The sequence below is a fragment of the Galeopterus variegatus genome, unplaced genomic scaffold (genome assembly GCF_000696425.1).
Source record: "Galeopterus variegatus unplaced genomic scaffold, G_variegatus-3.0.2 Scaffold12441, whole genome shotgun sequence".
NCBI classification, from domain to species: Eukaryota; Metazoa; Chordata; class Mammalia; order Dermoptera; family Cynocephalidae; genus Galeopterus; species Galeopterus variegatus.
The window spans coordinates 1-27,388 of record NW_007738552.1 but is presented as its reverse complement, the minus strand read 5'-3'; the positions used below and the strand labels follow the sequence as shown (position 1 = coordinate 27,388).

Sequence of the window (27,388 nt, the reverse complement as noted above, 5' to 3'; positions counted from 1 at the left end):
ACCACTGGGTTTGACAGCACCAAACTAATCTATATCCTGTCCAGCAAGGTACATCCACTGTCTTGGTTGTCATGAAAATGAAAATGTCGATTTTCTGTAAATGTTTGTTAATGCTTATCCTTAAATTCATTATTTGCCTCACCATTGAGTGGTAACACACAGTTAATGGACTGTCACCTATCTACAATGCACACATTGAGTAATAACATGCTAAGGCTGAAGAGGAGGTAAATAAATTGCAACTGTGATGATGGAGATGTTTGTATCACAGAAGCCCCATATCTGAAAGGGCACTCGCATAGTGTTTCCCTATTCCAAAGAACTCACCCAATATTGCAATAGGTAGAGACATCGGTTTATTAGACTTATGGGAGGTGCTGATGGCATCCGGTCAGCAAGAAATCCACACCACCATGAGCTAAATACAACAGTTATATAGTGAACAGATCAAAGGAGAGGTGTAAATCATTCACATGCTTATGTGTAGACCCTCACCAGACTCAGAGTTCAAAGGAGATCTGGCTGACTAGATAAGTAAACCCCTCCTGGCACCAGAATAGCTGACACCAGTGTTCTAACTCCATTTACATGCTAATTCATTTACTCAGGGCTCCTGCTTCCCACTGTCTTCCATCTGTCTTAATGGAGACGTGCCTTTCCTTACGTAAACTACCTTGGTCAGGGACAGGTTCCCAGGGGGAGGGTGAATTCTGGTATGCACCGGGAGGGAGAAATAAGTCTACATCCCACATTTACCATGCAATGTTATTATCAGAGAAACTCTGGACTATGTTAGTATAGGCAGGTCAAGAAAGGCCAATAAATGTTTTTTTCATTTCAATGAAAAATAAGTTGTTTACTAGTAGGCCTTTTTATTAAAATTTCACCATCTAACACTTCACATAATATATCACTTTTCACACAAATGTTTGCAATTTGATTACTAGGTAATAATAAGGAATAAGACGGAATAAAGATTTGAGCCAATTTCAGTAAGAGTTTCTAACAGAAACAGACTTTGCAAATAATTGTTTTACTCAAAATCCAAATAACTTACTTATATGTATTTGTCCTAAAAGAATTCTAGGCTGTGTACTTATTTACGTAACCTCTCCTTATATACAAAGGACATTAATGTGTGAGATAGAACATTGCCTTTCTTATGAGTTCAGGAGAATTCTTAATGTAGGTCCAGGAATGAGCAGTCCTGTGTTATGTACTAAATTGTTTTATTTCTCAATATTTACAATAGGAATGGACTTATATGATATTTGCTATGATGATACATCTGAAAAACACAGTCAAAATACAATAGCCTGCCATCAGATTTTCAAACCTGTCTTTTGGAGTTTGAAAAATGAAAAAAAAAAAAACCCAACAAGATCCATTTGAAACCGTTATGATGCACTTGTTGGGAAAACAGAATAATTTAATCAAGCCCTCTCGCCTTAGGTCCAGTTGGGGGTGGTGCAGCACATTTCTTTGTAAATAAGTTGTGTGGGGGTGGGGTTAGTGTACATGGGTGGCGCTGCCAACTTGGCTGGCATTTAGTGCCTCAGTGTCCACCATGTGGCCATGCTCTCCAACCTACAGCTTCCAAGGACCTGTTTGCTGGTTACCTAACTTATAGACCTGGATGTGAGGGGTCTGGTGACCCAGCCTGGTGTGTGAAGGGTTTGTGATACAGTCTGGACAACGGGCTTGAGGGGTCTGTGAGCTCCAGACCCAGCCCTAGCTCGACAATTGGCCCAGTTGGTGCAGGATTATGGGCAGGTAAAAGAGCCAGAGCTCGACAATGGGTAATGTTGGCAGGATTCCAACATTAGCCCTAGGTCTACAATTGGTGTAGTCTGCGACAGGGTTCTGAGCAAGGAAGTACAGGAGCTAAAAGCACTTGGAAGAAGGAGGAAATGTGGCTGTCCTTGAGCATATGGTGCCCGGTGGCAACTTTTCTACTGACCAGAGCCTGGCTGCTGTTAACTATGCTGCAAACTGATGGAGATTTGCGGCAGAAGGCAGGGTTGCTGGTGGATGATGTGCAGCTACTGGCAGATTCTAAGTGGAAAGCAGAGTTGTTGGAAGCACAGATAAATGTCCTGAAGGATGACATGCAGTGACTGGCCACTCCTGCCTCACACACCAAAGAAGACGAACAGCCCAGTGGTGAGTTGGGGGAAACCATGCATCTCCAGGCACAACCTGTTGTACATGAGAAATTGAGACACGAGCAGCATATTGGGACAAGAAGGACAACAGGTGGGCAATCCACAGGTGACCCAGTTCACCACCTATGTCCCGTATACCGAGGCTGAACTAGTTGACTTGGGGAGACAGTAAAGCAGCAGAAACAGGGAGAGGCCCTGGCTGCTGCAGCTATCGGACCTAGGTGTGGATGGTGTAATGTGCTCTAGAGACGATATAGTAAACACATGTCACATTTGTCTGAATGCAGAAGGCTTGGAGGGTGCCACTTAAACCTGATGGCTGGCCAGGTGCTGTATAAACCTGAGAAAAAAGTGACTCAGTGAATGCAGTTGTTCAAACTGTTGGTGAACGCTACAGAACTGGCCAAGACTGTGAGTGAATAGCCGGTGTAAGCCGAGCTGATTCAAGTAATTCAGGAGCCAGGGATGGGGCAGCTATATGCTAATAGCCAAGACAATGAAAAGGCCCTGAGGGCATTTCAGAAGTCTGGAAGGGTGCCTCACCCATCACAGGCCCTGAGGCCTAGGAGAACTGAGTTTCTCCAGAGGACAGACCTGGGGCACTGCTGCCCTCAGCAAACTGCTCGCTGCATCCCAGCTGCTCTGGCTGGAGCAATCCTGCCTCAGCATCTCCGAAGAGCAAGAGCTGAAAATCTTGGTGGTGTCCACATTGTGTTAAGTTTGCAGGCCAGCTGTATGTGAGAGCAGTGGAGGTGTGGCAGCCTCCACCTAAATTTTGGAAGATGGATGAAAAAGCCAGGGGACTCAGGCAGAGATCTGCCGCAGGGGTGGAGCCGCTGCAGAGGTCCTCTACGGAGCAATGTGGAGCAGAAAAGTGGGGTTGGAGCCCCCACAGAGAACCCCCCACTAAGGAAATGTCTAGTGGAGCCAGACACTGAATGGCGGGGCTACCACCAGAAGCCCAGAACGGGGTGGCTGCTGGCAGTGTGCAGCGCCAGCCTGGAAAAGCTGCAGGCACCAGGGCTGCCCACTAGGCTGTGCCTGGCAGAGCTGCAGGAGAGAGGTTGTCCAACACTTTAGGGGTCCAGGTGTCCCAGTATGCTTAACATTTGCCCTGTTTGGGTTTTGGATTTGTTTGGGGCCTGTTTCTCCTTTCTATTCCTCCCTTCTGGATTGGGAATGTGTACCCAATGTTGGTCCCACTGTATCTTGGAAGTAGATAAACTTGTTTTTGACTCTTTACATGTTCACAGCTGAAAAGAGTTTTGCCTTTAGTCTCAGATAAGACTTTGGACTTTTGAGTTGTTGCTGCAACAAGCTAAAGACTTTTGGGACTGGGATGGAATGTGTAATATGTGAATGTAAGGGTCGTCTATACTCACTAAGGGAGGATCGCAGAAGATTCTGAATGCATAGATTGTACAGCAAGAGACCCTGAAGGGGTGGATTGTTGGGAAAAAAGAATAATTTAATCAGGCTCTCTGCCTTAGGTCTGGTTGGGGGTGGTGTGGTGCATTCTTTGTAAATAAGTTGGGTGTGGATGGACTTAGTGCATGGACATTGCTGCCAACTTGGCTGACATTTAGTGCCTCTGGCATCCACCGCAGGAGTGACCATGCTTTCCAACCTATGGTTTCCAAAGACCTGTTTGCTGGTTGCCTAGCTTATAGACCTGTGTGTGAGGGGTCTGGTGACCCAGCCTGGCGTTTGAAGGGTTTGTGACCTGGTGTGGACAATGGGCTTGAGGGGTCTGTGAGCTCCACAACCAGCCCTAGGTCAACAATTGGCCCAGCCAGCAAGATTACAGGCAGGTAAAAGAGTACGACATGCACTCAAATTCAGTCATTTCCCACAGACACTTTTCTTTATAAGGGGTGTATTAGAATTACATCTGGTATTATTATTTTTAAAGGAAAAATTATGTTTTTGTATTTCAAAAATTTTTTTTACTCAAACTATAAGTTGAGAACTCCTTAACAATAGTGAAATAACGGGTAGACATATCTCCTACTCAGAAAAGAAACACCAAGACTAAAAAGAATAACTAAGTTACAGTTTAAAAGAAAATAGAAAGCATGAAAGTCTTTGTCCCACATACATAATGAGTTTAACGATTGAATAAAATCAATATTATCTATATGTATTTGCTGGATAAGCAATAAACTTAGATATTAATATCATATGTTTTTCTATACTTTCTGAGATAATGAAAAGGTGAAGGAACTTCTTGAGGTGCTCCTTCTGAAATGTGATAGAGGGCATTTCATTATCATGTAAGAGAATTATAATCTTGCTGTATCCTGTGGCAGAGGGCGTTTATCTTTCTTTATGTAAAAGCAGCAACAAATTATGTAAGTGGAGAATGATTATCGGTTCCTATGTCACTGAGCTAAAAACAATTACAATACTGACAAAAAGTCATCTACTTTGTTAAAAAGAATAATTAATAGATCATTTCAGGGTAGCTTTACAGAAAAGGAAAAATGAAGTGGAAAGTGGAGAGTTCCCATATCCCTTCTCTTGCTCCCCGTAATCTCCCGAGCTAACGTCCCGCATTAGTGCAGGACCGTTGTTACGATTGATGAACGAATATTGATACATTATTATTTACTGAAGCCCATAGTTTGGGGTTCACTCTTTGTGTTGTGTATTCTCTGGGTTTTGAGAAATAATGACACGTGTGCACCGCTGCAGTGTCACCCGGGGCAGTTTCACGGCTAAGAGCCTCCGCGTCCACCTGTTCACCCCCTTCTCCCCTCCTCTTTGACAGTCAGGCCCGGGGAGACCTTCTCTTGGTTCCCTAATCCCAGGGATCTGCCTCCAAATCTGGCCATGGGACAAGGGCGTCCTTTTGGTCCTTATCACGGGATCAGGGGGTCCAAGAGATCCCACAAAGCAGCTTTAGGAGAGATACAATTGAGGTGAAGCTGCCAGTTCTGCAGGCAACAGAGCTAGGCAAGTGCCTTGGATGAAAGAAATCCAGGGACATCTTGGTGCATGAGCTAACAACAACAACAACAACAAAAAGACTTCCAGGCTTAATGAAATGGTGGATCTTTTCTGTTTGCACCTGTAACTACTTAAGACAAAGATTTTCTGAATCTGGTAGGGGTTGGGGGGAGTGTCAAATCTGGCTTTGGTGACATTTCTGTGCATACGACTTTCTTTATTCTGGGGGCGGGGCCTGGAGGCCGCCTCTAGAGGAGCTCAGAGCCCGGTAGCCCGAAAGCCCGCCACCCGCGCTCCCAGGAGTCGGGCGGAAAGAGGAGCCATCACAGGGCTCCGGAACCGCGGCAGGAGAAGGCGCCTTCGCCAGGATTCGCAGGCGGGTGAGCATCTTCCCGGGCCAGGCCGTTGGGAGAAATCTGATGGCTCCGCGGATGTCGCGGCCCGCCCTCGTCATTGGAGTTTGCAGAACTCTGGGGGTACTCGCGGGGGATTCCACCGGCCCGGCGGTCTGCGATTTAAGAGCTTTGGGAGGGACTGAGAGAGGGAAACAGGAGTTCCTCGTGTCCTGGTTCATTGTCAGTCCCCGCCGCAGTTCACTGGTCTTGCCTGGGGTGGAAACCTGTGAAAGTTGTGACCTCAAGAACCATTGATAGTGGAAGATAATTGGAAGATAGGGATCCATGTAGAACTAGCCCGAGTCCCCTTATTTTCCTGGGACACAATTGCCCCAACCTTCTTGGGGAGATTTGTCTTTAGGTCTGCCACTTTTCATGACATGCTGCTCTTAGCTCTAGCTTAGTTTTCATGGTTCTGTATAATCATGATCAGTCTAAATGCCCATCTCTCTACTAGACATCAGAGGGGCATCTGCCCGGCTGAGTCATTACAGAAAATCTGTCCAGATCTCTCCTGTATATGTCCCGGATATTATTTCTTAAAACTGCACGTGAAACTGCAATTATATGAAAATGTGATGTTTAATTAAAAGTAACTACGTGATATTTCTCCCATGTGGACTGAAATGTCTTTGTTTAAGTTAGAAATAAAAAGTTCGAGTATAATCAGCACTTTAATTTATCATCATACCTTGTTAAAGGAAAATCTGAGGCACAATAAAATTTTAAAGAGTTTATTTGAGCAAGAAGCAATTCATGAATTGGCAAACACCAAACCGAAAGAGGTTTAACCTGATGATAAATTATGAGTGGGCATGTACTCTCGTTTATGGGTAAATAAAATTGATTGCAATTATGCAGTTGCCCTGTTTGATAAGTTCCTAGTTACGCGCTAAGTGTGTGGCTACTTCTGATTGGTTGAGCTTAAGTTGCTTTTCTTTGAATAGAGGTATTTACAAGAAATAGCTCGTTAAGTTTCGCTTCTGTTTGCTTTTCTTTGAATAGAGGCATTTACAAGAAATAGCTCATTAAGTTTCGCTTCTGTTTGCTTTTCTTTGAATAGAGGCATTTACAAGAAATAGCTCATTAAGTTTCGCTTCTGTTTGCAAAGCTTATGATGCCTAACCGTTTTTGTCGGCTTAGGGATTCTTCACGTCTGCTCTGCGTTTCAATTTACTTTAACAGCAAGAAAAGAAATTCCAAAGCTCTGGTTTACAAGGAGAAAAGTAATTGTACTGTCAGGAGACAAAGGTATCGTTTACAAGTGGGACAATTATTAAGTCAAAGCAAATTATTACATTGCAGTCTTCTACAGGGCAAAGCGACAATTTCTGATGTTTAGGTGTTTTAAAGGATACCTTTCCTGTAAATAGCATTACTAGGTCATTATTATAGAAGAGAAAACAAACGGCTTTACATTTTCACGTAAGTATCTGCGCTTAATTGGTCAGTTGTTGTGCATTAGAATTGCTTTTTAAAAGCCCCCTGTGATTCAAATGTATAGGCAAGGTAGAGAATCATTGTTCTAACTCATTCCTTGTAGCTGAAATAATTTCAGCTTTTTCTGCAGAAATCCTACCCTTCCTTTAAGGTTCAGTAAAAGTGCCATCACCTGCATAAAGCCGTTTCCCAAAGAAAAACACCCCTGTTCCCCACGTGGTAAGTTAATTGTAGACAAAGTTGATGACACACTATCATCACAGACACTTGTAAAGACTCTCCTATTTTATTTATTTCTTTTTTCTGTCTCATTTCTACCCCCCACACTTCCCCCAAACACCCAATCTAATTCATGTAATGTGCACAATGAGTGGTTTTATTTGTAAAACGGGTATTTTTTTTGTTACAAATATATCTAGTAAATATTTTTATTTAGCACAGTGAATAATTATATATCACAAGTTTATACCTGGTTATCACAAAGAAAGCACCCATCCATGCAACCACCACCCTAATCATGACATGGATATTACCAGCAGTGTCTGCCAATAACTCTTCTCTTCTTGCTCCACAAAAGAATCCTTTTTCTTGATTTGACAGATTATTTTTGCTTGTTATCAAACTTTGTATAAATGGAACAGTTCAAGATGTATTCTGTAGGGTCTGACCTTTTGTACTGAACATTAGGTTTTTGAGATTCATCCATGTTGTTGCCTGTAGTAGGAATTTGTTCATTGTCCATTGCTGTATAGTATTTCACAGCATTAACACACCATAGTATGTTTCCATTCTACTATTAATGGGTATTTGAGTTTACAGATTCTTTTCTGTTTTGCAATCTTTGATTACACTCCAGAGACTGTAAATTTTATTTTGTTGGGTGCTGGATATTTTTGCATTCCTCTAAAAATTCTTGAATTTGTTCTGGGACATAATTAAAATATTTGGAAGCAGTTCTGTACTTTTGGGTCTTCCTTTAAAGATTTGTTAGAGGGGATCAGAACACTGTATAATCTATAGCTAATCACTCCCCACTACTGAGGCAAGGTATTTTGAGTCCTCTGGAAATTACCCTTGAGTGATGAGCTATTCCAGTCTGGCTGTTGTGAACACTCACTATTTTCATTTCCATGAGAACGCTGGATGCTGTTTCCTGCCGTCATCTCATTTGTTGTTTTTGCTTTTGTTTTTTTTCTCTATCTGCAGGTGGTTTTCTCACACATGTCAGGGTACTATCAGTTACTGTGAGTAGTCAAGGATGGACTCTGTTGACCTCGACTTCTCTATACGTCTTTCTGCATTCTGATACTCTGTCATCTGGAGGTGTTGTCTCTGAGCTCCATCTACTCAATTTGTGGAATCCATTGGCATCTGCTTGGGGTTCCCTTTCTTAAGCCCACCCTGGAAATTTTCAGGGTAGTAAGCTGAGGAAATCTTAGGCTCAGCTATCTTGTTTCCAGAGGATTGCTGCCCTTCAGTGGGTGATAGCCAGTGTTGTCTTCCAAAGGATCTTTTTAATACACTTTATCTTTTTTTTCCTTCTTTTTAGTTTATTTCAGCAGGAGAGTAGAACTGGTTCTTGTTATTCTATGTAGGCAAGAGAGAGAACGCTGTGGAGTTAGGTTAAAAGAGATTCACATTTTGAAATTCTAAGGCATTTTGAGTTTCATTTCTTTTCTTTTTTTTCCCCCCAGAGGGCTTGAACTTGTACCGCATTGGCTGAGACTGAGGAAATGTTGATGGTGGATTAACATTATTTCTACAACCCATGCATACGAGGAAGGCTTAGGCTGTTGATCTAAGAAAGATGATGCCTTCAGAGGCTGCACTGGTTACGTTAAAGACAGACCTTACCTGCAGAGATGGCTTGGAAGAGGAAGAATCTGGTAACATTGCAGATGGAATTTGAAAAGAGATACAGGGGGAGGGCACTTTTCTTCCACTGAAGCATGAGGGAAACTGGGTTTCAGCCGTGTTAGCACTTCACAATCTCCACAGAAGGGGACATGTTTGGAGGGGCCAGGGGTGGATGGGAGGATAGGTGTGTAATTGTTCCATCGGTTAGTGTATTACTGTGTATGTTATTTAAGTATTTCTGGGGCATGAGAAATGAACAGTGAATTAGATTACAAGAGTATGAGGAAAAAAATGTTCTTTGTGTTCATATCATTAGTTCTCTATTTTTCCCAGGTCTCTGGTGACTTGCACTCTATCAAGTCACATTATGATGTTAAATAAAAGGTCCTTTATATCCCAGAATGAGGGCAAACTTGGCCTCCAACGACTGTGCAGTATTTGTACTAACAGAAGTTGCCCTGCAGAAGCTGAGACTTTTGTTTTATAGATCCTTAGTAATTAAAAAGAGATGCAGGGATTCAGGGGTGTGGGTGAAAGGCTGAACACAACCATCAGCAAATCCTTTAGCACTTTCAGTTTATGGCAAATTTTATGAGGAAGAGGAACAAACAACATAATGGGTGCATGTTTCTGCTTCAGGTTCTGCTTCAGTTCCTTACCTCTCTTTTGCTTTTTGAAAAACATTTATTTAAATCTTTTTCTTTTCTTCTTCCCTCCTCCTTCAATTTTAGTTTTTTGTTTGGGAGGACAGGATATTGGATTTCTCAGAAAACAGGGTGTATATTTAACAACAGTAAAAAAAGAAATGCTTAAAGAATGTTGATGTTTATCAGCTAAGCTTATGCTTGCAAAACTGAAACTAAATATTTGACCAGTCATTGCTGTTTTTGTAAGTTAAGTAAGTTTTTTTAAGTCATGAAACTAAGAGTTATAATTAGTCCAGTAATATAGTTCATTGTTCTTCTGAGGCTTAATTCCTAATACTGTTTTTCCAGCTGAATATTTGAAGGGCATTGTGTTCAGAGTCTATTATAAAAAGCATATAAATTGGGAAGGTTATAGAAAGAGGGAACACCATAAGACAGTGAAATAACTAAGAAAAAGAAATAAGTAAATAAATAAAAATAAGTAAATAAATAAATAATAATTGTAATGTATAATAATTTATAAAGGGATATATTTGTATATAATGTAAATGTAAGTAAAGAATGTATAAATAATAAATAAATGAGAAAGAGAAATAAGAACGGTAAAGTGTAGGGACCAAGAGAAAACTTCCTCTTCACCTCTGAAGTTTTTTAATAAAAATCACTGACAAATTTAGATCAATATGAAGAAAAGATATAACAAATTTTATTATTTATTGTGCTGGGAGATGGCAGAACATGGGGGAATCACGAGAGAGTAATGTTCCAGTTTTCCATTGGAGTCCAGAGCTTATAAACCTCTCTTCACAGGGAAACTGGAGATGAGATGTAGGAATAAATGGTTCTTAGGGGGCGTGTAATGGGTCTGGAGAACATAGTACAAAGGCCTGAGACAGTCTGTTTGTCCTGCAGAGCAGACAATGACTTATAAATGAGACTTAGGCTAGAATGGTACTGTATTTATATTTTACTTTCCACTTGAAAATTACTAGAATACAGAATAATTTTTTATGTATTTACATTGTATCCTGCAGCTTTGCTAGACTCACTTATTAGTTCTGGTAGCCTTTTGATGGATTCCTTAGAATTTTTTACGTAGACAACCATGCTGTCTGTGAATAGAATCTGTTTGACTTTTATTTCTTTTTCTTGCATTATTGCTCCCCGATAGGACCTCCAGTAAAATGTTAAGTTGGATTGATGAGAGCAGACATCTTTGCCTTATTTCTGATCACTGGGGAAAAGCATTCATTCTTTTACCATTAAGTATGATGCTAGCTGAAGTTTTCTGTAGATTCTTTTATCAGGTTGAGGAATGTCCTTCAATTCCTAATTTGTTGAGAGTTGTTATGGATGATTATTAAAATTTTCACATGCTTTTGCTGCATTTTTTAAGGTACTCATGTGTTTTCCCATCTCTTATTCTGTTAACACGGTGAATTACATTGACTTATTTTTTAATGTTTCCCTCAGTACTTCTCACTGTGTCTTTTACTCTGAAGGTAAATCTGGATGGTTTATATGTTTCTTTTTTTTTTTTTTTGTGACTAGTAAGGGGATCGCAACCCTTGGCATGGTGTCACCTGCACCGCGCTCAGCCAGTGAGCACACCGGCCATCCCTATATAGGATCCGAACCCGCGGCCTCGGCGCTCCCAGCACCGCTGTGCTCCCAGCACCGCTGCGCTCCCAGCACCACACTCTCCCGACTGAGCCACAGGGTTGGCCCTATATGTTTCTTTTTCATCCTGATTTCTACTTTTTGTTTCTTGTTCTCTCATTAACTCTTATTCCAATAACTGGAAGATTCCCTGGGGGAAAAATTCAGTTTTCCATATCTCTAGCCCTCTTTGGGCCATTGGTATCATTTATGGACCCAAACCTTTTGTGAAAGGGGGTTAGCAGTAGGAGAGCTGAAGGACAGCTGAGCCTAGAGTTGATTCTATGATAAATTTATTTTTTTCTCCCTAACACCTTCATGACATTGAGATTCTGATATTTGTCTTTTACAGGGAAAACTCGTCAGAGAAAATGTCTAGAAATTATAACTCATGTAACCCTTGCCAAGGTTAATTGTTGTTTTCTCATTATTGCGGTCCTGACTACATGCGTTATTGCATTTTCTGTTGTTTTGTCAGGTAAGTTACTTGTTCTCTAAACTATGCAGTATTTTCCACACATTTACACTGTCAATAAATATTTATTGAGCTCCATTTTGTGCCACTGTGTGAAGTGCCTTCTGGGAACTTATATTCTACCAGGAAGATGCATATAATAATAAATAAAGGAAGGGGTAGAACAGGCCGCAGTATGCATAGGATGCCCATGGTAAGTCTCCTTGGGGAGATGACATTTCATTAACCTCTTGAAGGAGATGAAGGAGCCTATCCCAGACAGAGAACACGGAGAGTGAACGTCCTGAGGAGGATCTCCTGGCTGGTTTGAAGAGCAGCGAGGGGGCTTCTATGGCTAATGCAGACGAGGATAGAGAAGAAGAGTAATACGGTAGGCAAGCAGGGCAGGATGGGAGTCCCCTTGTCAGTCATTTAAAGACTGGCCTTCACTTTTAGTGCCACAGGAAGATTAGGAAAAGGGAAGTTGTAGGACAGGAATCTCATGATGTGTCTTTCATTGTAGAATAATCGTTTGACTGCTGTACTGAGAATAGAGTGTTAGGAGACAAGGGTATTAGCTGGGACACCTATTAGGAAAATCTTGTAGAAATCAAAGGGAGAGATGATGATGGCGTAGACCTGATGATAACAAGAGAGTCAGCTTGTCTTTTGAAGCTTTGAAACCAGGCATTGACTTCTATGCTACAAAAGTCCTGGATGTGTGTGTTCTGAGCTGTGAAAGTCCTACATCATGATTTTGGCTAGATCTTCTGGATAACTCGCTGCAGCTTTTACACCAGCCCTTGCTGCTACACCTTACATTTTGATGTTACGGAGCTGCCTTCCTCTTTAAACTTCACGAACCTATCTCTGCTAGCTTCAGATTTTTCGTCTGCAGCTTCCTAACCTCTCTCAGCCTTTGTAGAACTGAAGACAATTAGGAACTTGCTCTGAATTAGGCCTTCGCTTAAGGGAATGTCATGGCTCATTTGATCTTCTGTCGAGATCACTAAAATACTCTCCATCTCAGCAATAAGGTGGTTTCGCTTTCTTATCATTCATGTGTTCACTGAAGTAGCACCTTTAATTTCCTTCCAGAACGTTAACTTTGCATTCACACCTTGGCTAACTGTTTGGTGCAAGAGGCCTAGCTTTTGGCCTCTCTCAGCTTTCAACATACTTTCCTCACTAAGCTTAATCATTTCTAGCTTTTGATTTAAAGTGAGAAACATGAGACTCCTCCTTTCACCTGAACACTTAGAGGCCATTGCAGGGAGGCCTGAGGAGAAGGAGAGAGATGGGGAAAGGCCAGTGAGTGGAGCAGCCAGAACACACATAACATTTAATCATTAAGTTTGCCATCTTATATGGGCGTGGCTCACGGTGCCCCAAATAATTACCATGGTAACGTCAGAGATCACTGATGACAGATCACTAAAACAGAATAATAATGGAAAAGCATGAAATATTGTGAGGATTACCAAAATGTGACAAGAGTCAAGAATGACCACATGCTGTTGGAAAAATGGCACCAACAGATTTGCTCGACATGTTAGCCCAAACCTTCAATATGTAAAAAACGCAACATCTGCAAAATGCAATAAAACGAGGTATGCCTGTACTTAAAAAGGAAAAAAAAAATCCTCATCATTTGTATATGGAGGCAATAGGTCCTCAGCATTGTGGGGCACATTTAGGGACTGCTCAGGGAGAGACAACATCAGTAAGGAACTGTATACGTGTTCCTATCGTATTAGTGGCCTTCAAGAGTTTGTTGTTCCTGTAACTCCTAAGATGTAACCTAAAATATTTTGAAAAAGTAAGTATCCCCTGGCAAATTTATGTGTTATCATTTAACATTTTTCATCAAACATTTAAATAGTTGCAAATGATATAATTTCTAGCACATTGTAAATGTTGACATGCTTAAATTAATCTGTTACATTGTTCTTTTAAATATATCTATATAATATGGTTGTGATTTGATACCTACCATTATCTATTTTAAAAATACATGAACCAAAACTTCCTTAATCTCAGAAAATTTTTACTTTGTTCATTTTCTTCAAATACCAATTTTAAATTTTTTTCTGCCACAAAATATGTATATACATTATTATTTTATTTTTAAAAATCATAAGACCCTAAGACTTTCTCAAAATGATTTCTTAAGAGAGAAGTACAGTTTTTAGTAATATTCAATATTTTAAAGCAACTTAATATATTACAAATTTTGATAATTATCAAAAGAAAAAAATTATGTATTATTAAAAATATTTAATATGTGAATTAATCCATATTCTGCTGCCAATAATTTGCCATAATGCAATATCATGTACAGCTAAAGCTATGAGTTAATTACTAGTTGGGCAGTATGACAAAAGACATGCTAATTCTTTTCTAAGTTCCTGCACATAGTGTTTATAACTGTGATATTTGTCTTTGGAGTGATTAAATTAGAATCATTGATGAAAACTCTGAGATAACTCCATGACTAAAACTAAACATCAACATGAAATTTTTCCTGTGACTATAATGAAGTGGTCTTAACTACTAATCTTTTCCTTCCAAAAAACTTGATTGGTCCAATAGGTAGCATATAATTTTATTTTTTGTTAATAACAGAATAACATATTAAACACTTTGTATGAGGAAATAAGCTGAGAAATGACTGTAACTGGAGTAGTTATTTCATATTATTTTATAAAATTAGCTTTAACTACCTTAATGAATAACGCACACCCAGTCTAAAAAAAAAAAAATAAGGTTAACATTTTACCAATGGATTTTATTCAGTGGAACCTAAAGTATTTCATAATCCCTGAAAACAGTTTTTGTTATATTAAAAGAAGCAGCAGTACTTAAAAAGTGATACTAAAAGCTGTTTGCTTTTACCCTCTTATTTCATGACTATTCCTAGGGGTGAGAATTGGGAGTGACTATAAAGAATTGCTTATCTTTAAATATGAGGGGAAATAAGAGCCATTTTTTCTATTCAGTATTTTTTTACCAAATCCCTTTCTGCTTTGGTCTCATTAGACCTTCCAAAAAGCAATACCTTCTTTCTTGGATGCTAAGGGAGGAAAAGATGATGTTATAAAACAAAAACGTGTGTTCCTCCCATAGCCTCACTCTGAAATCTTGCTGATTGCAGAACATCTCGTAACAAGGGCCAAAAAAACTATTATACATATTTAATGAAAATATATATAAAACAGAAAACTACAGGAAGTCCTCGATTGTATTTTGGTACCAAAAACTATTTTGAATTATACTATGTTTTGTCCACTGGAAGAAGGTTTTATACCCCCAGAAATGTACCATAGTAAAAATTCAGGAAACCTAAGGAGTCTGCCTTTCTTTTGTTTAGGGGAAGAAGGGCTAATATAAAGGAGGATCGGGAAAGAGAAAATCTGTATGATCCTAGGAGAGAGTAGTATAGTACTACAGAAGTTGATGTTATAAAAACTTATTTCCTTGAAACTATTAGTGTTATTGTATACGTCAGAAAGTCAGGGGTACAAGTACCTAGCTTGAAGACCACTGGACTAAGGACTGTTCTGCTTAGGAAAAGACTCCTAGTGATGTTAGGAAAGCAACAATTGAATATACACACTTTGAAATTGACCTCAGGATAGTAAGCAGAAAAATAAAAGAGATGAGAAAATGTATTTTTTTTTTTTTTGTCCTTTTAGAGACCGGCCGCACCGCGCTCAGCCAGTGAGTGCACCGGCCATCCCTATATAGGATCCGAACCCGCAGCAGGGGCGCTGCTGCGCTCCCAGTGCCGCGCTCTCTCAAGTGCGCCACGGGCTCGGCCCGAGAAAATGTATTTTTTACTTCATTATGATTGTCTTAACTTTTAGAGAAAAAGGCAACAATAGAGCATCATGTGTATGCTGTCTGCCCAGAAAACTGGATTGGATTTGGAAGCAAGTGTTTTTATTTTTCTGAAGATGCAAGAAATTGGACTTTCAGCCAGACCTTCTGTGCCTCATTAGAAGCCAGTCTTGCTCAGTTTGAAACCATGGAAGAATTGGTAAGAAATGTTTTTGGATCATGTTTCCTCCTGAAAGGGTAGGCTGCAGAGGGTGAAAGCTGAAGGATAAAGAAGGATCCCATTCCAGGCAGAATTTGGGGCATGAGATGTATGTTAGTGTCTCACATTTGTTATATTTTCTGCCTGGGACACTGCTAGACATTTTAATACATTTTCTCATGTAATCCTCGTAGTTAACCTGCAGGATTAGATGTGTTTTTCCCATTCTACTGAGAAATAAGGTAATCATGTAATTTGCCATCCAAGTTTGGACATCTTGGTATTGTAAATGGGTGTTGTTAATATGCTGGAATGACAGATATAAACTGGGACTTTCCCATTTAAACTGGGGGATGGTTACTTTAAATAAAGTAATTTAGGATTGGAAGAATTGAGAACTAGTCTAACTCCAAAGTCTGTGCTTCTCAATAACACCATGCTCCCACCCAAAAAGAGAAGGCTGTAGGATCAAGACTCAAGAGTAATACGAGAGAAAGAGATACGTGTTTTCACTTTCTGTGTTTTATAATAGAAGTTCCTCAGAAGATACAAAGGCTCTTCTGATCACTGGATTGGCCTTAGCAGAGAACCATTACATCACACTTGGAAATGGACAGACAGTACTGAATATAATTTCTCGTATGTTTTGAGACTCCTTTTCCTTTAATGTTTATATGTGGTTGTGTGTGTGAATTATGTTTTGGGGGTGAGAAGTGTAATATCATGGAAAACTTACTGTAGTATGAGATAAGAAATATACTTTTTATGCTGCTCCATTTATTAGCTATGCCTTTGGGAAGACTTTACTAGTGATTTCAGTTAAAATCTTTGATATGATGACGTCTGACATAGTTCTTGGACTTTGAATCACTGGTGTAAAACTTTCCTTTGCTGAAATCCTATTCAGGATGTAGACAGAACAGCTGGTGCACAGCAAGGGTTCTAAAATCTTAGGAAGCCACAGGAGAACTGGTGTCCACAATACTCTTAAGTCCACACTTCCAGCTGCCGCATCTATTCATAAAAGGAAAGTCTCCAGGAAGCTTGTGGGAATCACTCCTAGTGTTTTGTTACCAGAAGGACACTAGTAACAGTTCCTTGGGTTGTGGGCATTTCCATGGTGTAATTTGAATGTAACTATTACATTGGAGCAGATGAAATGTAGGGACCCAGTTACTTCCATCAATCAAAGCTAAGCCGTTTTAATCATTCACTAGTAAGCAAATATATATATATATATTTACACATGTATTAAACAGTTCAGGAGAAGACTGAAAATAATCTTCTCTGAAAGCCACTGATAGCAGCAGTTAATTTGAGTACAAAAGCAGGCATAGCAAACCCCAATGAAATGCCTAATCCACAACACAACTGGGTTTGGTATGGATGAATGATAAACTAGTGCTATTCAAGCAAGGACCTTGAGAACATAAAAGAAACTGTATATAGCAATGGTGTATATTATTAAGAGGCAGTATTAATAACAGACATTTGTTTTTCTCTTATTCACATTAAAAAATATAGAGTAGGGGTGCTGAAGATTATATTGGAGGAACAAATGTAGATGTCCAGTTTATGAATATTGAATAATTTTGTGTTTGGTTTTAGGGTTGCCATCAGAGGAGTTGGAGAATCTGCCTACCTGAATGAGTTAGGAGTCAGTAGTGCCAGCGTCTACACAGAGAGGAAATGGATTTGTAGCAAGCCAAACAGTCATAGTTATAGTTGCCAAAGTGCCTTAAGCTCTTCATCCACTGTAATTTGTTATATACAGTTGCTGCTCTGTTTTTTTGGGTCTGCCTGAAGGAAATGGCTAATGGACATCTGTGGTCAGCACCCAAGGACGTGTTCACTTGGTGAACTCACATATGAGTTAACAACCAAGAAATATCAAGGATTACAAACAATCCTTGAGAACGTTTGAAGTTCTGAGAACACTTTCTTGGGATGTTCCCAGGAGGTGCATTATAGATAACCAAGTGCTTGAGAAGGGAGGTAACGGCCTTCTGCTCTTGAGAAAAATATAACAGAATTTATGCATCAATGCTTATCTTGCATGCACTGCTTGCTACATGTAATAAAAGCTGTAACAGCAGCTGGGTCGATGCTACTTGCCTGAGAAGAAGGCAGTGGCCCCCCGCTCTTCACGTGCACCTCATCTGCTATGTCTTCCTTCATGTCTCCGATCATTTTAATCTACATCTGCCAAAAATATTAATGTCCATTTATAATATCTGTTGACAGCAAAAATAAAAAATATCATAGAGTGGCATAATACAGGGATTTGAAGAGCATGATTCTAAATTAAATAAATGTTTTTGTATGAATTGATACTTAATATTTTGAACCTCGGGTATAATCAGTCTCAATCTCCACCCCTATGACTACATATAAAATTTTCCTATACAGGCAGTTCTTGCTTTGCATACAGAGGAGCATAAAAATGAGTGTGCTAGCCGAAACCACTCAATGTTTTTAATAATGAATGAGGAGACTTCTGGTCAAGATGGCAGAATAGACCATCCCCAGCATCACTCTCTCCCACAAATCAACCAATTTACAATTTAAAAAGGCAACGACAGTCAGGCTGGGGCTGCTGGAGCTCAGGGGAAGAGGAGGAGAGACCTACAGAGTGCATGAAGGTGGGAGAAGCCACGATGAGAGAAAGAAAAAACTGCTCTGAGCATTTCTAATCCCAGCCACTTCCAGGCTGGAGCTGCTGACTGCATGGAGCAGGAGCTGACAAAAGCTGCAGCTGTGTCCTTTGGATGGAGTTGTCTGGAGGTGGCAGGGGAGAAGAGGGCCTTGGTGGCCCCCAGGCCAGCAAGACCACTAACAGGGTTCCCCTGGATCCACACAGGAGTGAGAGCCACAACAACTGATAAAAAGGAGCCACTCAGAGGCCAGTGCATCATCACGAGGGACCAGAGCATGGGAAGAAAAATTTGCAGACTAGATGTCCTACGAAGTACTAGTATCTATAATATATAAAGAACTCTCAAAACTTACCAACAACAACAAATCCATTTAGAGAGTGGGTACAATGATTTTTTAAACAAACACCCTGGAGGTAAAGCAAACATTTTTTACAGATTAAGGGCACAGTCCTCCATGAGACTGCCCTCACTTCAGACACCAGCTAGAAATTCAGAAGTCCCCAAGCTACCCTCACTTTTGACCAGGTAGTTATAAATTTGGGGAATCCCTCTACCCCATCAGGTTCAATAATTCACTAGAATGACTCACAGAACTCAGAAAAGGGTCACATTTAAAATTATGATTTTAGTATAATAAAAGGATAAATCAGAACCAGCCAGAAGAAGAGAGACATAGGATAAGGTCTAGGAGGGTTCCAAACATGAATTTCTAGTTGTTCTCTCCCCATGTAGTCAGGATGAGTTACCCTCCTGTCACACTGATGTGTCACATTATGCAGAGTATTGCCAACTAGGGAAACCAACTAGAGCTTCTGTGTCCAGAGTCTTCCCAGGAGTTTCATTACATAGGTATGATTGATTGAATCGTTGCCCTTAAGGTTGTTCTCAAAATCTAATCACACTCTGCCCCTGAAGTAGGGCTAATATTGCATGCCTCAAAGCCTCAACTGTCTACTCACATGGTTGTAATTTCTGGTGTGGCCAGATTACCTTAGCGTAATCTAATAAAGATGCTTTTGTAGATTTAGAGGTTAGCTCCCAGAAGCTGGGAGAAAAGCCAGCTTTCTCTGGGTTTATACTTCAGAATGTGCAAAAGGCAAGGATAAGAGAATGTATATTTAACAGATATATGCTGTATATATTATGCTATACTATATATGTTGTAAATATTGTATATTACATAAGATAAATATATAATAGGAATTGGCTCATATGGTAACAGAAGCTAGAAGTCCTATGATCTACTCTCTGCTGATCAGTTGATTTATTTCTGATCCATTTATTCTATTTCCACTGGTCTATAGGTCTGTGTTTATGAAAGTACCATACTGTTTTGATTACTGTAGCTTTATTATACATTTTAAAAAGAAGAAGAGTGATACTTCCAGCTTTTTTGTTCTTTCTCAAGATTGATTTGTCTATTTGTGATATTTAGTGGTTCCAAACACATTTTAGATTTTTTTTTCTACTTCTGTAAAAAATGTCATTGGGGTTTTGATGTGTGTTGCATTGAATTTGTAGCTCACTTTGGGTAGCATGGGCATCTTAACAGAGTAAATTCTTCCAATTTGTGAATATCTGATGTATTTTCTTTTGTTTGTGTCTACTTTTAATTTCTTTCATCAATATTTTGTAATTTTTAGTGTGTAAGCCTTTTAATTAAGTTTATATCTACATATTTCATTCTTTTGATATTTTGGTAAATGGTATTGTGCTATGGGCTGAATGTGTGTCCCAAAATTTATATGTTGAAACCTAATTGCCAATGTGATAGTATTGAGAGGCAGGGCCTTTAGCAGGTGATTAGAGAGTGAAGCTTCATGGATGGGATTAAAACCCTTATAAAAGGGCTTGAGGGAGTGGTTTTGCCCCTTTTGCCTTTTGGCCCCCAGCCATGTGTAGACACAGCGTTTGTTTCCTTCAGTGGATGTAGCAACTATCTTGGAAGCAGAGAAAACAGGCCTTCATTAGACATTGAACCTGCCCGCACCTTGATTTTGGACATCCCAGCCTCTGTAGCTAAGAGCAAAATAAATTTCTGTTCTTTATAAACTACCAAGTCTCAGGTATTTTGTTATATCATCACAAATGAATGAAGGCAGATTGTTTTCCTAGTTTCCTTTTCAGATAGTTTCTTATTAATGTATAGAAATGCAACTGATTTTTGTGTCATGTCTCTTTACTGAATTTGCTTATTAATTTTAATTTTTTTGTGTGTGGAGTCTAGGTTTTTCTGTGTATAAAATCATGCCATGTGAAAACAGGGATGATTTTACTTCTTCCTTTCTTATTTGGATGCCTTTTGTTTTTTCTTGCCTAATTGCTCTTGCTAGGACTTCCAATACTATCTTGAATAGAGGTGAGAATGGGCATCCTTGCCTTGTTTCTGATCTTGGTAGAAATGTTTCACGTCTTTACTGTTGAGTATAATATTATCTGTGAGCTTTTTATATATGGCCATTATTAAGTTGAGGAACTTTCCCTTCATTAATAGTTTGTTGAGAGTTTTTTATTATGAAAGGATATTGAATTTCATCAAATGCTATTTCTGCACCAATTCAGATGATCATGTGATATTTGTACTTCATTCTGTTAATGTGATATATTGAGTTAATTGATTTTGCTATGTTGAATCATTCTTTTATTCCAGGGTAGTAATTCTAGCCATTGCTTTTTTCTACTCCTATTTTTGTGTGTTTTGTTGTTGTTTTTGTTATTGTTTTATATTTATAGGTTTTGATTCTTTTCTACTTTTGTGTAATTTCTATAGGGTTTTTTGGGTTATTATAGGGCTCACTAAAATCATATCGTATAGGTCTATCTTAAACTCATAACAATTAAACTTCACTTTCATACATAAACTCTATACTTTGTCTTCTCTCCCCATCATGTTATTGATGTCTATTTTTATTTTATATTCCTTAACATATTTTTAGTTATTTTTAATACTTCTGACTTTTAGCTTTTATGCTAGAATTAAAAGTGATTTACCCACCACCATTACATCAATACAGTATTCTGTATTTGTCTATGTATTTATCTTTACCAATGAGTTTTACACTATCTTCTGCTATTATGTTTTTGTTTATCATCCTTTCATTTCAAGTTAATGAATTTCCTTTTCCATTAGCATTTCTTGTAAGGTAGGTCTAGTGGTGATACGGTCCCTCAGCTTTTGTTTGGGAAAGTTTTTATCACAACTTTGGTTGAAGAACTGTTTTGACAGTTATAGTATTCTAGGGTGACAATATTTTCCTTTTGGCACTGAATATATCAGCCCACTGCCTTCTGGCCTACAAGATTTTTTCCAAAAAGTCTTTTTATAGTCTTATGAAGGTTTGTTTTCTTTTGTACATGACAAATTGCTTTTCTCTTGCTACTTTCGAAATTTTTTCTTTGTCCTTAACTTTTGACAATTTGATTATAATGTGCCTCAATGTGAATTTCTTTGGGTTTATTTTATTTGGTGTTCTTTGAGATTGTTGGACTTGATGTCTATTTCCTTATCCATATTTGGGAAGTTTTCAGCTGTTATTTCTTTGAATAAGGTTACTGGTTCTCTTACTCTCTCTCATCCTTTGGGACTCCCATAATGCATAAGCTTTCTTGACTCTTATTCATTGTTTTGTTTGTTTGTTTGTTTTGCTGTTCTGGATGATGGATGATTTCCAGTGAGTTCAATGAGTTGTGTTCCAATTCATTAAGCTTTTATTAATGATTAAGCTTGATCTAGTCTGTTCTTGAATATTGAAATTCTCATTTTGTTCAGGCATTGTTCTGAACTCACTGAGTATCTTCATTTTAGTTATTTTAAATTTTCCATCAGGTAAGTCATATCTCTTCATTTGATGAGGATCAGTTTCAGAAGATTTATCATATATATATATATATAAATTGGAGCATATTTCCCTGCTTCTTCATTTTCCTTGACTCTCTGTGTTGGTGTCTTTCCATTAGACAAAACGGTTTTTTTCCAGCCTTCACAGACTGGCCTCACGTAGGATGAGAACCTCACCAATCATATCGGAGATTCTTGATGCCTCTCAAACCTTCATGCTACTTGAAACCACAAGTTTTGTTCTAGGCTTCTAGGAATCTAGCACATGTCAGGTCCTATCAGTGTTCTGAGGCAGGTGAAATAAAACCCAGTCCCTCAAGTGGCAGCCAGAAAAGTTGGAGTGCTATTTGTGTGGTCCAACTTTTTCTCCACAGGGAAAAGCTGCGAGCTTAGTCCCTCATTCTAGGAGCTCATATGAAAAATAAAAGTACTATCAACTTTATCACTTTGCACCAGCCAAAGCGGGGAACTGTGGAAAGTGCCTATGTGCTCATTAAAAACTGCTGACTTGTTTTGTGTAGCCCCCAGGGGATTAGCATATGCTGTATCTTGTAGCTCACCATGACAGGCAAGTTAAAAGCCAGTTTCTTAGGCAGCACCCAGAAAAGTTGAGATGCTGGATATTTGGTCCAAGTCCTTTACCCCTTAAGGAAGAAGTTATGAGCTGGAGGTTTCCTCCTCATCATATGGCATCATACCAATGAACAACCAGATGTCCTGCAGTGGGTGAATAGTTACACGGTGTTACAAACATACGTTGAAATACTACTCAGCAACAAAAAGGAATGGATTATTTACATATATATATATATATATATATATATATAAAACAATTTGGTTGAACTCCAAGTCAATCACAAAAAAAATGTATACTGAATGATCTCATTTACGTAATATTCTTGAAATGACAAAATTTATAAAGGGAGAATGGGGGCAATGGATGGATAAGCAGCTAAGAAAAGGTAGTGTGGCTGTAAAAGAGCTAAAGGATGGATCCTTGTGGTGATGGAATGGTTCTGATCCTTATCACGACAATTTCATTATTTTAGTTGTTGTATTACACTTTAGTTTTCAAGATGTTACCACTTGGAGAAACTGAGTAAAGAGAACATGGGATCTTCCTGTAGTATTTCTTACAACTGCATGTGAACATGTAATGAGCTCAAATTAAAAATTAATTATAAAACAAAGGTAATATAGATGAAGCAAAGAATAATTCATCCTGTTTATGCACACAAAGTCAGGACCTGCTACATCATTTGCAAGAGCCGGTGCAAAATAAAAATGGGAAATGCCTGTTCAAAAATTATTATTAGTTTTAAGACATTCATGGTAGAGCACTTTTAGCATGAGGAACTGTGCTACTGCATGGTTTGCATGTATATGTAGCTGGCCCTGCACACAGAGTAATTTTTTTGCCCATTAACAATTCACCATTGACTGTTCAGGCTCATTGTATTGGCTTCTTCACGAAGACAATTTTCTTTTACTTCTCTGCTGAGTTATTTAACAGTAGTTGCTTTGCTTAAAACATTTTTTCTCAGATCCTTTTCAGGATGCAGTAGGATGCAGCACATCATTTCTCCTACCCTTTAAGAAACATTAATATTCAGAATATTTTAAACCCAGGTACTGGCCAGTCAGCACGGTCTCTGGCCAGTGTTCTATATTTGAGGAAATGGCATTGTCTGAGACCCAAAGAAAATGATTATAGGCATTTTCCAGATTATAGGCATCACCAGAGAGGTTTCAGATGGTGATGTTCATAATATTTTATAAAGTAGGTATGAATTACTAGTCACTTAATAGTAAGTATATTCATATCTGAAGTTTATTGCTCATCTTTACCTAAACCATAGATTTCATTCCTCAGAACAAACCTACCGAAAAAGATAGTATTATATTCCTTCTATTCATATAGATCTTGATCTGAAGTTTATTGCTCATCTTTACCTAAACCATAGATTTCATTCCTCAGAACAAACCTACTGAAAAAGATAGTATTATATTCCTTCTATTCATATAGATCTTGAGGCTTAGAGAGCTTAATTAATATGCTGTAATAATGTTTGTGTAATAATAAATTGCCACAAACTAGTGGTGCTTTGGTCTGAATGTTTGTTTTGCCCTTCCCCCTTTCGAATTTATATATTGAAATCCTAACCCTCAAAATGATGCTATTAGGAGGTAGGGCCTTTAGGAGGTGATTTGGTCATAAAGGTGGAGCCCTCATGAATGGGATTAGTGCCCTTATAAAAGTGATCCCAAAATCTCCCTTGTCCCTTCTCCTGTGTGAGGACCCACCTACAAGACACCACCTATGAACCAAAAAGCAGCCCTCACCAGACACCGAATCTGCCAGGACTCTGGTCTTGGACTTCCAGCCTCCTGATCTGTGAGAAATAAGTTTCTGTTGTTTATAAGCTACCCAGTTTATGGTATTTTATTATAGCAACCCAAATAAATTAAGACAAAATGGTTTTAAAAACCACAGATTATTATATTACAGTTCCGGAAGTCAGAGGTTAAAAATAGATGTTTCGGGGCTAAAATCAAGGTGTTGATAGGGCTACATTCCTTCTGGAGGCTCTGGGAAGAATCTGCTTCTTTGTCTTGTACAGCTTCTGGAGGCCATCTGTGTCCTTAGCTGTGTCTCCTTGCTCCAGAGCATCTTCAAATCTCCCCCTGACAGTGACACTCCTGCTTTTCTCCAGTGAGGACCCATGGGATTAGAATAGGTCCATCTGGATAATCCAGGATAATATCTCCTTTTGCCACATAGGGCAACACATTTACCCCAATGTTTTGGGGATTAAGACATCTTTGGGGGCTATTAGTCTGTTCACCATATATGAGTAAAGTTAAACTATCAGGCTACAAAATTTGTATTTGAATTGGTCTTGTTTTGCCCCAAAGTCTGTGTTTTTTCACATCATAATCCACTGCCTTTTATATTTGTCATTCATGAAATATCTCTACTATTCATCCTGTTGTCAAAGGTGGAAAAGCCCAAGGGAAGAGGGATGGAGGTCAACTGAGAGTAAGTAGTTTTCATGAACTTTTGCTGTTTCTGGTAACTTTTTATTAGCTATTTCAAGAAATCCAAATCTGATAATATGACTTTCATATTAGTCAGTATACTCACTTCTATTGAATAGTAAGACAAGGGACTTTTTCTTTTATATCCAGTCAGTGAGTCATGAATTTCTACCTCCTAAATGTAGCCTCAATTTAAAAAAAAATATGGGGGGTGGGGAGGAGTGAAAAAATCTCTTTCATAGGTGAAATTAAATTTCCTCTGTCTGTGTACTTTCCCTCACACTGTGACCACATGAATACATGTCAAACTGTATCTGACGTGTGATATCAGCTATTAGACATAGGGTTGCATAGAGAGTAAACAGGATGATATGGCTTAACAGTTATAAAATTTATAACACTTAATATAAAGCTCTTGTGGTCATTGGAAAGTTATTTTCTCACATTTCTTCTTTCATATTTGTGCTCAAGCCTTCTCAGATTTCAGGTCGTCTCGCAGTTACACCGAGGATGTATTCTCTCTTCTCTGGGCCTAACTGAATGAAGTTTCCTATAACTGGAATGCTTCTCCCTCCACCTCAGATGCCCCGTTTTCTCAGTTAGCTAACTCCTACTCATTCTTTCGGTTGTAAATTTAATCAGCACTTTTGTTGAGAAAACTTATTCTGGTTAGGTATGGGACTTTGAACTTTGGACTGTTGAGTTGAAATGACTTAAGCCTTTGAGGATGAAATGAATGTATTTGCATGTGAAAAGGACATGAGTTTTGGGGGGGCCAGGAGCAGAATGTTTTCTCAGTTAGCTAACTCCTACTCATTCTTTCGGTTGTAAATTTAATCAGCACTTTTGTTGAAAAAACTTATTCTGGTTAGGTATGGGACTTTGAACTTTGGACTGTTGAGTTGAAATGACTTAAGCCTTTGAGGATGAAATGAATGTATTTGCATGTGAAAAGGACATGAGTTTTGGGGGGGCCAGGAGCAGAATGTTTTCTCAGTTAGCTAACTCCTACTCATTCTTTCGGTTGTAAATTTAATCAGCACTTTTGTTGAAAAAACTTATTCTGGTTAGGTATGGGACTTTGAACTTTGGACTGTTGAGTTGAAATGACTTAAGCCTTTGAGGATGAAATGAATGTATTTGCATGTGAAAAGGACATGAGTTTTGGGGGGGCCAGGAGCAGAATGTTTTCTCAGTTAGCTAACTCCTACTCATTCTTTCGGTTGTAAATTTAATCAGCACTTTTGTTGAAAAAACTTATTCTGGTTAGGTATGGGACTTTGAACTTTGAACTTTGGACTGTTGAGTTGAAATGACTTAAGCCTTTGAGGATGAAATGAATGTATTTGCATGTGAAAAGGACATGAGTTTTGGGGGGGCCAGGAACAGAATGTACTGTATTGAATTCTGTTCCCCCCAAACTCACTGAAACTTGAATTTGGTCCTGGGGTCCAATTTTTGTGTATTGGAAACTTAGCCCCCACTTTGATTGTTAAGAAGGTGGGAAATTCTATTATGGTAGTTGAAAGGTGGAGCCTTGGAGAGGTGATTAGATTGTAGGACCCTGCAGTAGTGAATGGATTAATAATGGTGGTCAGGGGCATGGTTCTGAGGGCTTTAAAAGTAGAAGAGAGTCTGTCTCTCTTTCTCTGCTTCCACCATCTTCCCATGTGAGACCCCTGGGTCACTGTTGCCACCACCAAGGTCCTCACCTGTTGTGTTCATGGACTTTGGACTTCCCAGTCTCAGAAATTGTAAGCAATACATTTTCTTTTTCTTCATAAATCACCCAGGTTCAGTTATTTTGTTATAAGGAACACAAAATGGACTAATACAGACATATTTTGAAGTGGATGAAATAAGCACTAAATAAAGTTGATACTATTTTCAGAGTTGTATTTTCAGATTTGCCTACTGGGTAACATTTATTTATAACCACAAAAATAGCACTTGCTGTGCTTTTGTGGTCTTTCAGGGTTGTAAACAGAGTGCCAAAAACTTTGAGATGCCCAACATGCATGCTCCCTGCTGAGGCTGAAAAAGGTTATGCTCTGCCTTCTTCTTTCGTCTCTTATATTGTAAACCTGTCCTTTTTGCTGTCTATTTAGTACTACTATTTTTGTGCTTTTCATTCGTGATTTTACTGTTTACAATGTTCTCCAAGCATAGAATGAAGTACTGTCTAGTATTCTTTTTTTTTTAATTTTTATTTTGTCAATATACAATGTATATGATTTTTATGACCCATC

General features: G+C 38.9%; 1 protein-coding gene across 1 annotated transcript; it reads left to right on the top strand.

Moving 5' to 3' along the window:
• Positions 1-5,413: 5,413 nt before the first annotated feature.
• LOC103581143 (C-type lectin domain family 2 member D11-like) lies at positions 5,414-17,582 on the top strand. The gene is made up of 7 exons (XM_008563044.1): positions 5,414-5,494; positions 7,080-7,168; positions 8,644-8,835; positions 11,465-11,590; positions 15,433-15,605; positions 16,138-16,244; positions 17,214-17,582. Exons 3-7 carry the CDS (start codon positions 8,757-8,759, stop codon positions 17,407-17,409), a joined length of 681 nt encoding a protein of 226 aa, XP_008561266.1. The 5' UTR covers positions 5,414-5,494; positions 7,080-7,168; positions 8,644-8,756; the 3' UTR covers positions 17,410-17,582.
• Positions 17,583-27,388: the final 9,806 nt, after the last annotated feature.

Coding starts and splice junctions, on each gene's coding strand:
- LOC103581143 (XM_008563044.1), top strand. CDS start 8,757: ATGATGCCTTCAGAGGCTGCACTGGTTACGTTAAAGACAGACCTTACC. Junction 11,591..15,432: donor ATTTTCTGTTGTTTTGTCAG/GTAAGTTACTTG, acceptor CTTAACTTTTAG/AGAAAAAGGCAACAATAGAG. Junction 15,606..16,137: donor TTGAAACCATGGAAGAATTG/GTAAGAAATGTT, acceptor GTTTTATAATAG/AAGTTCCTCAGAAGATACAA.